General features: G+C 32.3%; 1 protein-coding gene across 1 annotated transcript; it reads right to left on the reverse strand.

Annotated features, from left to right (window-relative positions):
- Positions 1 to 10061: 10061 nt before the first annotated feature.
- On the reverse strand, positions 10062 to 10895 carry LOC141685328 (uncharacterized). The gene has a single exon (XM_074490437.1). The coding sequence runs from the start codon at positions 10893 to 10895 to the stop codon at positions 10062 to 10064; it is 834 nt and encodes a 277-aa protein (XP_074346538.1).
- Between the last annotated feature and the right edge of the window lie 5290 nt (positions 10896 to 16185).

The following is a 16185-nucleotide window of genomic DNA, read 5'->3' on the forward strand; positions in this document are numbered from 1 at the left end:
AGGCTAGGGAAGAAAACAAGGGATCAAAGGAAAAGGAATTAATCTGCTCAGGCTAAAGGAGCACCCTTGGAAACAATGTAATTCTTCCATTCTATCTCAGTATATACACTTTTGCAGCACTTTTGAATTTCTACTTTATTTCAGTTCATATGTTTAATAAGTGTTTTGTTATCATCAAGTTAAACCCAAATTTATGCCTACAGTTCTAGTAGACATAAATAGGGGGAGATTGTTAGGAATATGTGTATTAGTTTGATGATAAGTTCAACAAAACACTTAAGTAGAAATCTGGTGTTTGTAACCTCAACGGATAAGACCATTCTGGCTATCCATTGAAGGAGTAGCTTCACTTAGAAATAAGTTTAGTATTGTAGCACATTTCATTCTCTGTATTTAAGTTGTAATTCTTAGATGTTGTGGGAAATTATAAGTCAACATGACTACTAGTGGATATGCAAATAGGAGGGCTAATTGTAAATATTTCATGCCTTGTAATTTTGTATAAGTGAAGTAGTATCAACCGATATTAAAGGCCTTCAACGGATGAGAAACAAAGCTTCAACGGATGTCTTTAAAGCTTCAACGGATAACATCCATCAACAGATGAGTGCTTCAACGGATAAAGCTTCAACTGCTAATGCATCAACGGATAAAGCTTCAACGGATAAAGCTTCAACGGATAAAGCCATCAACGGATGAAAGCTTCAACGGATGCTAAGTTCAATAGCAGTTGATAGTGACAATTCATAAGCTGACAGAGGCACATGGGTTGACAGAGACAAACTGGAATGTGGCAGCCTCTAGGAGGAATCAAGAAAAAGCAGCATTTCCATTCTGGTGCAAACAAGGAAGTATTCAAAGATTCACAGCTAAACCTAAATTGCATTGGATAGAGAAATGAAGAAGAAACATGTGAAGAATCTTTTAATTATATTCTACAGTTTTGTCTTCACTTGTAAACTTGGTGTTATATAAACCAAGTAGCAGCTAGTAATTAGATGGTGAATTTTCCAGAGCTGTTTAGAAAAATCCAGAGAGAAAATCATCTAGTTTGTACTAGGACGCAGCTGTCATCAATTCTTTGATTCACAAATTTTCTGAAATAACACATCTCTGGTGGAACAACATATCCACCAGAAAAGTTTTTAAGTTCTTTGTGTTCTTTACATTTATGCTTGAATATATATCTGTCTATATTAGCTTAAAGCAATTCACACACATTTGTTCATCAAAACACTTAGTCTTAGAAACTGCTCAAAACTTGAAAAAGTTTTGAGATTTACATTCAACCCCCCTTCTGTAAATCTCATTGTTAGTCCACTGGGAATAACAAGTCAAAACACAAAAAGTGTTCAGAAATATCAGATTAGGTTATGAAGGAGTTTTCCGAAGAGTTTCGGGTTGTAAAAACGCCAAAACGGTTGAGGTTGGATAATTTTGGACTTTATAAAATAATTTAGTATTTATTAAGAAAATAATTAATAAATTCATAAATCAATATAAATCGTATAATACTCCAAAAAAGTTCCAGAAAAATACCTCAATTATCTATATTTTATTCTGGACATAATAAAATTAACACATCTCGACTTTACCACATATAACATTCACATAACAACACCAATCATTAAATAATTGACCAAAAATCATAAAAAATCATATAATAATCATTTGTTGATAAAATAATTACATGTGATATCCCGGATATTACAATAACAGAGTCCATACATTAGTGATTATTTATTCGATCATTATTATATCGGTGCAAAAAAAAATTAATTTTTAAGTAATTCTTAGACTGGTTAGACATATAATAAGCTTTTGAATGAATCCTTATTGATTTTAACAAGTTTGGGGTCATCTATTTCATATTAAATCAATCACCTTTAAGCACATAGACCGACACTGTTTTAAATCGAATTGTCTTTTAGCATGAATCAAGCAATTAACTTCACATAACTCATATATTTGAGTTTTGAGGATTAGTGACCTGAGTTATCAATATATGCAAGTATTTGTACTAGATTTTTAAGCATATTTTGGACTGATCCGCTCTACAAAGAATCAAATTCATATGTTACTTGTTAAATCCACACACAAACACATATATTAGTGTTAAATCACTAAGTAACCACTTATATCATAAACCAATCAACTGATTCATAGATAATGCTACAACTTTTAAGAATTTGTATATTTCCACACGTTTAAATTGTAGATATTCCATAGACATTCGAGGCAAACAGTATATTCCACTAACACTTATGCACATAATCATTTCGCATATTATCAAAACACCATCTCCCAATTAATCATTCATTATTTAAGAGTAAGAAAACTTACCTGTTCCTCTGGCCTCAAACAGCTCACAGGACTTAACTGGTTGTCTCAGTCGGGGACTGTGTCAACCTCCAATATGTCGATTCACGCCGCATGCAACAGATTTGCACCTTCTACTTGTTGTTTCTTCAACCATTTCTCCAGTCTTCTCCTATAACTAAACTCGAAAAAAATGTTAGGGTTTTATAGAATCTTTAATTAAAATTGTAAAAGAGTATACATATATCGATTGATCTTTTGGATGTTTGATTTGATGATTTTCAATTGATTTATAATTAAATTATCAATTTTATCATCAAAATCACTTGATTTAACCAACCCGAACTCAAAAATTCATCAATCATTCAAATGATTGATGATTACAGAAATATATTACTTTGGATAGTGATAAACTAATCAATTTATTGAAACGGGAAGAAATTTGACCGAGAATTAGTTTTTAGGGTTTGATAGAGAGGAGAAGTGTTGCAGCGGTAGAGAGAGAGAGAAAAATAGTTTTGGGCTTAGGGTTAGGGACGAGTGAAATGCACTGTGCAAACAGTGTTTGTGTATATATATTTTATACATTGAACGACCATGATTGATCTGTGTTATAGATCAACGGTCAAGATTCAAGGGTTTTTCTAAAAAAACTGGGCTTTGGATAAAAATGGGTTGGGCTAGGTTTTATAACTGGGCTATTTGAAAATATAGGTATATATATTTAGATGTATATTTGTGAAATTTTCATGGACTTAGAGAAAAGAGTTGGGCCGGGATATTTTTCTGCTTGGTCTGGATTTAAAATAGATAAAAATTAATCCAGAAAATAGGTGTGTGTATATATATATATAATATTTTTCAAAATATCCATGTGTAATATCCCGTATTTTCAGAGGTTATTATAATTATTATTGTTTTGAGTGATTTTATGTGATTGTTCAATTGGAGGGAATAAAATTATGGATATTTTATTCATGTTTGATGAGTTCATGTCATTAAATGGATTAATATGCTAATTGATAGTTGGTGCAATTTTGTTAATAATATAAAAGTATTTAAATACTTTTACTATTTCAAAATTTTATCTAAAAGTTGATAGTTTTATCGATATCGGTTAACTCAGTATGTTTTCTGGTCTTGGGGGATCAAGTAGATATTTTACCTCGCCTCAATATTTTATCTGTGTCAGAAATATTATTTCGTATTTTAACCGTGTTCACCCGGGCATAGGGTCAGGTTTAAAAATATTTAAAAACAATATTTTACGGCTATTCTGGTACGTATTAAATGAATTATTATATGTTTAATATTATTTAAAATGGGTCTTTCCATGATTTAACATGCGGTGGATTTATGTTTGGTCCCATGAGGACCAGAGTATTTTTCGGATACTCGTTAGGTGTTTAAAATGCATTTGTATGAAATTATACGCAATCTGGACGCGTGTCAAAGTGTGTTTTTATCGAGGTACTTGTTTTACCTCATTTTGTGTACATTTGCATAAATTATATATGTTTTCGTGATTTTCTGTTAATTTAGGAATTCTCAACAATCAACGGATCGGGACCCCACCGGGACGTCAAAGGCCACAAAATTCATATTTTTATTTTTATAAAATCATACATAATTCAAATATCTATTATTTTTGCATTTTTGAATTATTCATAATTTTTGGGGAATTTCGGCATAAATTTTTTATTTATTTGATTTAAATATTATTCCCCATATTATTATTTTTAGGCCAAATTATTTAAATTAAGGGATAAAAATATCCTTAATTGATCTTGGGGTATTTATTTTCAAATAATATAAATAGCTGAAAAACTCATTTTATTATTCATTTTTATCAAAGAAAATTCAGAAATAAGAAAATAGAAAATTTGTTTTTGGGGGTAAAAAATTATTCTTCATCTTTATCCTTTGATTCCAAGAGCTACATGTTATGGTTTTTGATATTCTTTATACCAAAACAAAGCTTGATTCATGACCTTTCTATTGATACCAACATCGCGATCTGAGGTTAACTATTATACAATTTCGATTTTTGAAAATATGAGCTCGAATTGGGTTTCTGATTTTTGATGGTTGTTTGATGTTTAAACTTATTCAAAGATGTTTGTATGATTACCGGGATCATTTTGAGACATATATCTGTGATTTTCATTTGGTATTAAGGTTAATCGGATTTTTCCGATTGGTTCACCGGTTTTTGGATGCGTTTTGACCGGATTTTGTGTTCCAATAATCGATAAATGTTTTGATTTATGAATTTGTGTTGCTGGGACCGAGTAGAGTAGGTTGGATGTTGAAATCGATCGAAACAGACCAGTTATGGCCGTGTTTTTGATTCGCCGAACTTCGCGAAACCTGACCGGAGTTTCACCAGGAATCTGCGAATTTCCTAGAAATCGGTGAACTTCCAATAGGGTTCTTCGTGAATCCGGCCACGTTCTTGGAAGCCCGTTGTTTGATCTGTTTCCTCCCAAACCTGAAACAGGAAATCTGTTTCTGAATTTACCTTTTTAAAATTTATTTAAAATTCATTTTCTATTTTCAAAAATCATTTCTTTTATTTCTAAAATTGTTTTAGTTATTTATTTTATTTGACCAAATTCTTTTAAATTTCAAAAATTATTCTCTTTTATTATTTTTAGAAATCAAATTTGATTTAATTATTTATTATTTATTGTAAGTAATTATTTATGGATTTAATTAATTGATTAATTCATTTAATTAATTAATTTTAGTTATAAATAGTTAAATAAAATATAATTATTTATATTTAAGCCAAATAAATCCTAAAAATTATATTGAGCTTTTAAAATATATTTGAGTATTTAAAAATCAATTAATATAATTATTAATTGATTATTCTTACTTTATTCATAATAAATAAACGTTCGTCCGATTAATACGAAATGAACGCGTCAAGACTTAAAAAATATTTCGCTTCCAATAAAATACTTTCGAGTCCCAAATCTTTTGTTTCGAAAGGTCGCTTGTTTTGTGAGTCGATCTGAGTCGATTACTGAGCGATAAATTATAATTTTGACTCGATTTTAGTTTTAAACATACCGAGTCGAATGTTTTGATGAACCAAGTCATGTGTTATATGAATTATGTGATACGTGAGTTATGTGTTTACGTGCTATGTGAATTATGTGTGTATGTGAGTCTGAATTCTTGTATTTGACTATGTTCTTTATGTGTGGGCCATCATATGTGTAGACGATAGGGTTTTGACGCGTAATGCGTCGAGTAATTATCGTTTAAACGATTAAAGTTTTATCTTTTAATTATAGATGCGAATCGTTCGAGTTAATTGGGACCATAAATTGGAAAGAATGAAATGGAATGGTATTGGATATCTGGCTTCTAGCAACCGAAGGAGCAACATATCAGTAAATTGTTGGAATGCAAGATGGGGATGCCATAAGATGTCAGAATGAGGGATTGTATTATTGCGAGTGTGAGGCAAGTTTTCTACGATATTCTAATTCCAGAATAGTTCAATATTTTACATATCCAACTATTTATGATTATGCATATATTGCTTCTCTTTTCTTAGTTCAAAATAGATAAATGTTTTACATATCGCTCAGTTAAATGTTTATCATACAAGTACTCTCTGCTATTCTAAGTTCAGAATAGTTAAGTGTTTTTACTTATCCAAATACTGGATTTAAAAATGTTTTATACCTTGAGAAAAATGATATTGTTGCGAGTATTCCTTCCCAAGTGAATGGGGAAATAAAATTATTTAGGATGTCAATTGATTCATCTCTTTTCATGCATTATTTTTAAGATTGGATGGATACTGGTTGCGTAAGAGGCCGTGGTGGTGGTCTAGTATGAGCCATGTATTATACTTGATTATAATACCTCACTAGGTGAATAAAATGTGAAATTCAATTTCTATTTGATGTCAAAACTTAATTTACGGTTAATATCAAAAGCGGCATTGATATATATGATTGATGTTGACTTTAATACTTAGTACTGGTATGTTGTGAGAATCTAAGTTAGTATCAATATCACTACGCCATAAGTGGGCTATTGTAATGCCTAAATGGTGTTACAATAGGCCCCAAAAGCGGTACAATAGGTCTATTGTAACACCAAGGGGCGTTACATATACGAGCATTACAATAGACACCCTATTGTAACACTTTACTGATCTATTGTAACAGAGAAGAAAACGTTACAATAGGCACCTACTGTAACACTAACTGGACCAAATGTAATCCTAGCTCTCCACTCCTCCATTACTACTGAAGTCCCCTGCCTAGAATCTCGAATCAACCTATCTACCAAAGCTCCCAACTCAGGAATGCGGGAGTACACAAAGTCTCGATCCTGGGCTAACTTGCCACCAACACTGACAGGAACAGTCTTAGGCATCTCGGACTCTGGCTCAGGGGCAGCGGTCTCTGAATCTGGCCTCAAGGGTGAAATCTGCATAGGGATATCACTACTCTCAGAAGGGTCCTCCTCTGGGTCTGAACTAACATACACAGGCTCCTCTGGAGAGGGTGGAACGGGGTCCACAGGGGTACCAGTCAAACTAATCTCTGAGTCTGAGTCACTACCACTACTAGGATCCTGAGAGAAAACACAAAACAACAACCAAGAAACAATGTTAGGGTTAAATAAAGCTTCTAGCTAACTCACACCCTAACTCTAGTTTCCACTTGACCAATAAACATTTTCCTTAGACTATACCTAATAGTCTAACTCAAGTCTATATGAGTCGAACACTCTCGCGATATAGATATATTCCCAAAATACCCCTTTTAAATCCTAACTTGTCTCAGGGACTAGATCTTTTAGCTCTGATACCAACTTATGACGCCCTCAATCTCGGGGTTAGGAAATGAGGACTCACACACCTCTAATCTAATAATTAAATATGCATAAAACCCGATTAACTACTATCAGGATCAAAAGAATTTTATCTATTGTAACACCAATTTTTTTAGTTAGGCAACACTGGAATTTGTGTACTGTAACAGTCTTTTTATCTATTGTAACACTAATAACATGTATAATATAACATTATATGTAAACAAATGTTACACTATAACAAGCAAATGTAACAGTTATTTTAATTTTTTTTGATATATAAGGTTTTTTTAGAACAATCCATAATTAACGAAAACATCAAATCTGAGTACATAAGAGTCTCAGCTCTGCAAACTAAACTACATAACAGAACATTCTCCAAACCATCTCCAATGATAACCAAAGTACTACAAATAGTCTCATCCCAACGCCAACGACAACCAAATACTACATAATTAATTCTAAACACCAAGGCAGGAGAGTCTCATCTCTCCAACACCAACAAGTACGACATAACTACTACACAGTCAAGTTTATAAATACCAGGGCAGGAGTGAATAAAAGTAACCAAGTACATGATAAACATGAAACTTAATAACATATTTAACAAGTGGGCTTATTTAAGAACTGGGGCCTGCTTGAGTGGCGGGAGTGATTGGAGTGCAATTATCATCTTGATTGCTTGAGATGGTAGCGCAAAAGTCTTAAATATCACACTTCATACCAGGATTCGCCTCTGCTAGTTTTTTCAGCATCCAAGCCATATTCTCCTGGACTTTTCTATTTACCTTGGCTTCCATTTCACTCTCCAAATTTCGAGATATCTTTGCGGTCAACTCATCAACAATAGGTTCGGGAATATAGGATTATTTTCTGAGGCAAGTACTGTACCTTGCCTCCCCACCAACCAATCTCGTCCATGTTACCACTAGGAAGCATCACGTCGGCATCATTTCCTTCTTTCAACATCTCATCAATGGAATCCTATAAGACAAATTGCATAAATTTGTTAACGGACAAACTAAGTTTTTTTTATTTACAACTAAATATAGCTGCAATTTTTCAATGAACTATATGAGAAATTTACTTAAATTTGTTACAGGTAAAACAAACTCAGGTTTCATTATCTACAACTAAATTTACTTACCATTCTTTTCTGAATTGCATCCCTGTTTGTCTTATACTTGTGCCCTTTTTTGTGCTTACGACTTTTGAAATAAACTTTAGCTTGTGATGGGGAGGCCTGATTTGGGTCTTTGGTTTGTGGCATGTACCAAAAATAAAATGACAAATAAGGACTACATTATCATAAATGTGAAAGAAAAAATAAAAACAATAATGATATATGGGCCAAGAAAATATCAATCTGATTAATAATAATCAGAGCAACTAATTTTAATATTAATCTGATTAATTATTAGTCTGATTAATAATCTGACGAATAATGAGACTATATTTGTTTTGCAATTATACCTAAATCGAACAATTTCAGTTTTACAATTAAAATACTGTCATACCAGTTTCTCTTTAACTTCAGCAAGAGTTTTACGACCAAGATAACGCTCAATAGGATACATACATCACAGGTGCTCCGGTCCGCCGTACTCAATTTCTTTATAAGATGAATGGGAAGGTGCACCATGATATCAAAGAAGGCAGGGGGGAAAATAATCTCAAATTCATAAAGGATGTCGACAATTTCTTCTTGAAGCCTCTTGATATCATCCAAGTGAATGACCTTAGTCCATAGACCCCTAAGAAATGCGCTAAATCTGATTAACGGTTTTGCAACATCAGCTTTTAATGATTTCTTCACAGCAAATTGTAACAAGTAGTGGAGTATAAAATGCGCGTCGTGGCTCTTATACCCCGCTACCTGCCTCTCGTCTGTGTGCACATACATACTGATATTGGAGGCACAGCCGTAAGGAAGTTTCACATTCTTTAATACCTTGTAAAACAGTTCTTTCTCCTTATTTGTCATGTCAAAGATTGCGGCAGAAATTTCAAACGGGCAGCTAAGTGATCTTTTGACTTCCCCCCAATATTAAGTAAAGTACCTAATAATTTATCATAATTTTTTTTTTGATATGCATAACATCGAGGTTATGTCGGAGTAGATTATGCTTCCAATAGGGAAAATCGAAAAAAATTGACTTCTTCTTAAATGGGGTGTTATTTTCTCTCTTTCTCTTCTTAATCTTTTCTTCAAAATAATTTTCAAAACCAACCAACAATTGATCAACATTTGTTCCCGTTAATGGTTGTGGACTCTACCTCGTTTCAATCTGGCCATTAAATTATTTCTTGTCAAACCTCCTTTTGTGCGAGGGATCAAGAAACCTTCTGTGATGCATATAACACATTTTTTTGCTATGTTTTAGATATTCCGAACATGTCTCATAATGACACACCGGACAAGCTAGCTTACCCTTTGTGCTCCAACCGGACATCATGGCGTATCCTGGAAAGTCGCATATGGTCCACAACACCGCTGCCTGTAAATTAAAATTCTGATCAGTCATGGCATCATATGTTTGGACACCAAAATCCCATAATTCTTTTAACTCAGAAAGTAATGGCTGCATATACACATCGATACTATTTGAAGGAGAATCTGGACCCGATATCAACGTCAAAAGAATTAAATTATCTTGTTTCATGCTAAGCCAAGGCGGAAGGTTGTAGTTTACTAGTATAATTGGCCATGTACTATGATTAGCTTTTGTACGAAAAGGACAGAATCCATCAGCAGCTACGCCTAGTCTTATATTTCGCATTTCTGAAGAAAAATCGGGATAATTTGCATCCATTGTCTTCCAAGCTTCGGCGTCAGCCAGATGCCTCAATTTCCCATCTCTTATTCATTCTGTTGCCTGCCATGTCATGAGCTTTGATTATTCTTTGCACATGAATAGCCTCTGCAACCTCGGTTTTAAAGGGAAGTATCTCATCACATTTGCTGGAACCTTACTGATCAACTTGGTCGGATCATTAATAGCAGCTGAGCATTTTTTTTCTTGTAGAATCCACCTTGAAACCCCACAAGTATCACAAACTTGTTTATCTTTATTTGCGGCCCAGTATAATATGCAACTATTTGGGCATGCATGTATTTTCTTATAATCAAGACCTAGGTCTTTGATTATGTTTTTCGCAGCGTTGAAGGATAATGGCACATTGGCTTCTGGAAAAGCATCTTTTATTAATACTAATAAATCCCCGAAGGCGGACTCGGTAATCCCATGAACACACTTTAGGTGATAAAGTCTGATCATAAAACTAAGTCGAGAAAATTTTGTGCAGCCCGGATATAGCGGTTGTTTTACCTCTTCGACAAGGCGATAAAACTTTCTAGCCTCCGAATTTGGTCCTTGTTCGATATTCTGAAACCTCCTGCCCGTACAATCAAACATCGCTCCTAAATTATCTTCGAAACTGGTCCCCGTTTCACAACCCGTAAAATCTGTAGATTTTTTTACTTTGGCTTGTGAAATCTTACAAATCCACTGGACATGTAAGAAAGAAGGCCCTCTACAAATTAGATGATCATAAATTACATCTTGACGATGCCACATACGATCATTACAATCTTTGCAGGGGCACTTCATTTCATCACCTTTGGAAAAAAGAGGAAATGCATTTTCCACAAACAATTGCATCCCCTTTTTATACTCTCTGCTGGATCTTGGAAGTCCTATCCAGTTATTCAGATCATTATCAGGTTCCATTTCTAAAACCTAGGCCATTTCCAAGATTGCACCTATAAAACCGAATCAATTAAATATATACATCATACCGATATTCATAGTAAAATAACAATACAAACATAACAAAAAAATTATATATACAATATTTAATATTGTATTCCTCTTCTTCATGATACATGACATATATATAAACATTATTAAATATTATTAAAATAGAAATATATAAACATTATTAAAATACACTTATACCACTATATATCCCTAATCATTTACACTACATTTTCAATTTAATTCAATAAATACTATCACTGGTTAAAATATAAGTTTTAAGGTTAGAATTGTTATTTAATTTTCTGATTTAGTTAGCAATATAATTCCCTACACAAAATATATATAATTAAGTATGGTTATTGCTCGTAATAAAAACAAAAAAGTAGATCATGGCCATTAGATGACCTGCTCTATCTCAAATCGTACAAAATTTAAATAATCGAATTTAGTCTATGTCAAATCGTACAACACACTTATAAGGGTAGACCAGGGCCATTAGATGATCTGCTCTATCTCAAATCGTAATGGTGGTCGTAGTTTATACAACGTACAACATACACACCTATAAGGGTATACCAGGGCTATTAGATGACCAGGGCCATTGTGATTCTCCGTTCTCACTTCTCAGTAATCTTAATCCATCTTAACTTTTACTCCAACTTTTACTTGTTTTATGACAGGGTGGACGATACTCCTGAACTCCACGAGATAAGCATGTCATGGTGGTCGTAGTTTATACAACGTACAATTTTCAGATTGCAAAATTAACTGCTAGATTATCACTCAGTATTTTAAATAGACAGCAGCTTTTAATTCAGTTATTAAAAAATACTTTTCAGCTCATATTATTTGCAATATTATTTTAATTCAGTTATTTTTCAGCTCTTTTAAATAGACAGAGCCCCAATTTCAGAAATGCCATAATAATCTCAGACTCCGTCCAGACTTGCTAATAACATTGCATCAAAGGTCAAAGCATTAGTTATTTAGTTATTCGGTGGTACTGAAATTAGCATTTCTATGCATTCACTGTACGGATGGGATAAAACTTAGAATTAGCATAACAACTTCTCACATTTAGATATGGTCAACAAAATAACATAACAACTTTCTCATATCAGAACAAGAAGCACATTTTGCAATGTCCTAATTTACCTCATCAGTAGGAGGAATATCAAAAAAACATAGTTATTTGAACTGACATCGAATCGCATTACATTAATATTTTTGACACTTTCATCGAACAATAAAAAAATAACAAAACATACTAAATATCAACTTAACAACAAATAAAAACTTAAATCAAGTAAACATATAAATCAATTATCACAAGAAAAATAACCAATACCCACATGCATGCGACTAAAGACCCAAGTGAATATCAAAACCCAAGTATAAGTACATACCTTACTGAAAGCTTTAACTCCCGACTCTGAATGAGGAAAAGCCCCAATTGGAAAGCCCTAATCGACTGAAAATTCACAATGAAAGAAAATACATTAGTATGGGCAAATAATATGTTTAAATTGGAGCAATTTAACAATGAGTATGTTAACAATTACCCGTTAATCGAAGCAAAAACAGAAAGACCTGCAAAAAAAATGAAGAAATTAGTGCGGGCCTTTAAATTAGAGCAAAATAATGTGGGTATTCAAATACCAAATCCAAGAGACTGCAATTTTTCTTCAAGAGACGAAGAAATTTTGTAATTTGTAGGTAATTGTAGTTTAGATCGAAGAAATTTCAGAGAGAGGGAGAGAGAGAGAGAGAGAGAGTGAGAGAGAGGGAGAGAGTGAGGACGGTTGTTTAAGTTTTCTGTCTAAGTCCCGACATTATGTGTAATTTGGGGGGAAAACTGCTGCCTCTTTTTTCACCTAAAATATTAGCAATTTTAATTTTTAATTTTTTTTATAAAAACTTTTATTATTTAAATTATTATTTATTATATATTAATAATGAACCACCAAAATTACTTTTTTTATTTATTTACAATAAATTTCGTAATTTGTAGGTAATTTGAAGTTACATTCCCGATTAATTAATAATTCAGAATATAGTTTTACTACTACTTTTGTAGTAATATTTCCACTTTAAAATATTTAAAAATTAAAAAGTATCTAATGTAACACCAGGTGCTAGTGTTACATGCTGTGCAACACCAGCATTTCATTGTAACAGTAGATTTATAGCTATTGTAACACTACAAGCGAGGTGTTACAATAGGCCAAAAATCTTTTAGCTAATGTAACGCTCCTTGTAACACTTGCATTATAATAGCCCACTTATGGCGTAGTATATCTAATTTGATGTGACATTAAAATAAGTACTGATATAATGATTGGGGTTTTGAGTAAAATGGATTTAAGTCTATGATTCAGTCCATAATCAACATTTTATATTGTTTTTTACGATATTTCCGTAAAACATTGTTTTACGAGTTTATCACTACACCATTAGTGGGATATTTTTAATGCCTAAATGGTGTTATAATAATGCCCAAAAAGAATTACATTAGGTCTAGTGTACACCAAGGGGCGTTACGTATACGATCACTGTAATAGACCCCCTAATGTAACACTTCACTGATCTATTGTAACAGAGAAGAAAACATTACAATAGGCAACTACTATAATATCCGGGACATAGCGTGTAATTATTTTTATCGATTATTATGTGATTTTTGGTGAATTATCTTATAATTGGTGTTGAATGTGAATGTTTATATGTGGTAAAGTATAGGTATGTTAATATTAATATGTCCAGAACAAAATATAGATAATTGTGATATTTTTTCTGGTAATTTTTGGAGTGTTATATGATTTTATAATCATTTTTGAATTTATTATTATTTTCTGAATAATTACAAAACTATTTTGTAAGGCCGGGAATCGACCAACTTCAACTGTTTTTGCATTTTTACAACCCGAAACTTTCGGAAAACTCCTTCCAAACCTAATCTAATAATTCCGGACATTTTCCGTGTTTTGACTTTTTCGATCCGGATTATGGTTTGACCCGTGTGCATCCCAGCGCAAAATTTTCGATACAATAATCATTTCGATAACATTATTTTTGTATAAAGTATTTATAAAAAGCCTGTAGCCAAACTTTTGATAATTATCCAAAAGTTTTGATAATTATCTAAACAGGTTGATAGTTATCCAAAACATTATCCAATCGGATCGTTTTTGTAGTAACTTAGCCGCTAAGTAACTTATTTTTGATCCAATACGATCCAACACATATTAATATTCCATAAATATAAATAGCCTATTTCTTATTTCATTTTATTCAGATAATCATAATCAATCTATATAAACCGATAAAATATTGAGAAAACCCTAATTAATCATCGCGTTCTTAAAAATCAAACTCAAATCCGAAGGCGTTATCGAACTCGGAATCGAGCGTGCCATATACCAAATCGAAGCTCTCAAAAAGCTCTTTCTGAACCAACCATCCATTTCAGTGCATAAATCAAGGTTTTGATCTTATTTATTTAATTTATTTCAAATTATTTATGTATTAAAAGAGGAATTTTTGATGTGATTTGATGATTATATCATGTTGATAATTTTATCCTGGTCATTTTGGTATATCATATGATGAATTTGGAGTTCAATAACATGTAGAAAAGTTGGTTGATTTTCGAGTTTGAATGTTTTTGGGTGTTCTTGAATAAACTCGTCGGAAAGTTCATGTTTTGGCCGGAATTTTTGATCCTTTAAACCTGGGTACACATAAGTTACATCAATATGTAGATCGTGTTATGAGGATTCTGTTGGTGGTGGCTGTTTTAACAGGGGAGCCCCATATCGCCTTGACCGGAGTTTGGTCGGCGATGTTGGCATAAGGTTCGACCAGATTTTCCAACGAATCCATCATCTTCTCGAATGTTTTAACACTGGATTTGAAACATAGGATGAACAAACGAGTTGATCTGCACCTTTTGGTGCAGATCTGGGCAGTCTGGAGTTGCCGCCGGCGAGCTCAATGGCGGAAGGTGAAGGTGGTGATGAAACTTCAGTTTCATCACCCAACCTTTGTATAAATTGCATTTCAGTCCTTTCTGTTTAAAAATATTTTTAAAAACAATATTTTGTTATTTTAAAATCAAAAAAATGTTTATTTATATATATTAAATTCAGAAAACTATTTTTAATTATTTATTTATTTGAAAATAAATCTGATTTATTTATTAATTAATTTAAATTAGTTTTTAATAATTTTAATTAATCGATTAATTGAATATTAATTGATTAATTAATTTAATTGATTATTAATTGATTTTAATGGATTTAATAATTAGATTTAATTATTTATTTTGATTTAAAAATTCTGAAAAATAGTTTTGAGCTTTAAAATATTATTTTTAAATTATTTGAAGGCTCAATAATTATTATTAAATAATTTTAAAGTCAGATTTGGGTATTTGAACGCTATTATTTAATTATAAAATGATTCGAAGACCTGTTTTAATTCCGAAAAATGTTCAAAAATTCTTATTAAATACCTGGAAGATCATTTTAACCCGAATCTTCCTTGAAAATTATTTTGATCGAATATCTTGCGTGCTATTTGCTACGTGATATCTGACTAATGTGTTATATGCCTATGTGGTTATTATTGGATGGTTTTTGCTGTAACTTTCAATTCGTAAATCAGATTTGGGTAAAATGAAGGTAGATAAAAGCTGGTGACGTCTATGTGACGATTAGAATAATATGAGATTGAATATTGATAGATACTTGTGATGCCTAGCAGAGTAAGCGAGGCATAGAAAAGAAAGCCAGTGATCAATAAATAGAACTGAAGTATAGAAAAAAAAGCAAGTGATCGATGAATAGAAGCAAGGCATAGAAAAAGAAGGAAAGTGATTGATGAGTAGAACTGTTAGATAAGTACAAGAAAGGTTGGAAATCATCTGTGATAAGGAAAGTATCTTTGAACTTTCTTGTAGTATAATTGCAAGTACTTCTGAACCTTCTTCAAGATATATTGCAAATATTTCTGAACTTTCTCAAACATGTTGCTAGTATTCAAAATAACTCCTATTTTATATTGTAAACGCTTTAAACTATTCAACCTTGAACCCTGATCATATCATTGAACTTGTGATGTAAGCTTTATTTCTTGTAAACCACCAAGGGTTGATTTTCCAGATACTAAAACCATACAACAATACTAATCCACAAATACATACACACCATAAACCATGTATTGCAATAGAATTTCTTGAGCATATAGAAACTTATATACC

The sequence above is a fragment of the Apium graveolens genome, chromosome 9, assembly GCF_009905375.1.
Source record: "Apium graveolens cultivar Ventura chromosome 9, ASM990537v1, whole genome shotgun sequence".
Taxonomy (NCBI): domain Eukaryota; kingdom Viridiplantae; phylum Streptophyta; class Magnoliopsida; order Apiales; family Apiaceae; genus Apium; species Apium graveolens.

Bases quoted from the DNA above. Each gene is read 5' to 3' on its own strand.
- LOC141685328 (XM_074490437.1), bottom strand. From the start codon at position 10,895: ATGGAACCTGATAATGATCTGAATAACTGGATAGGACTTCCAAGATCC.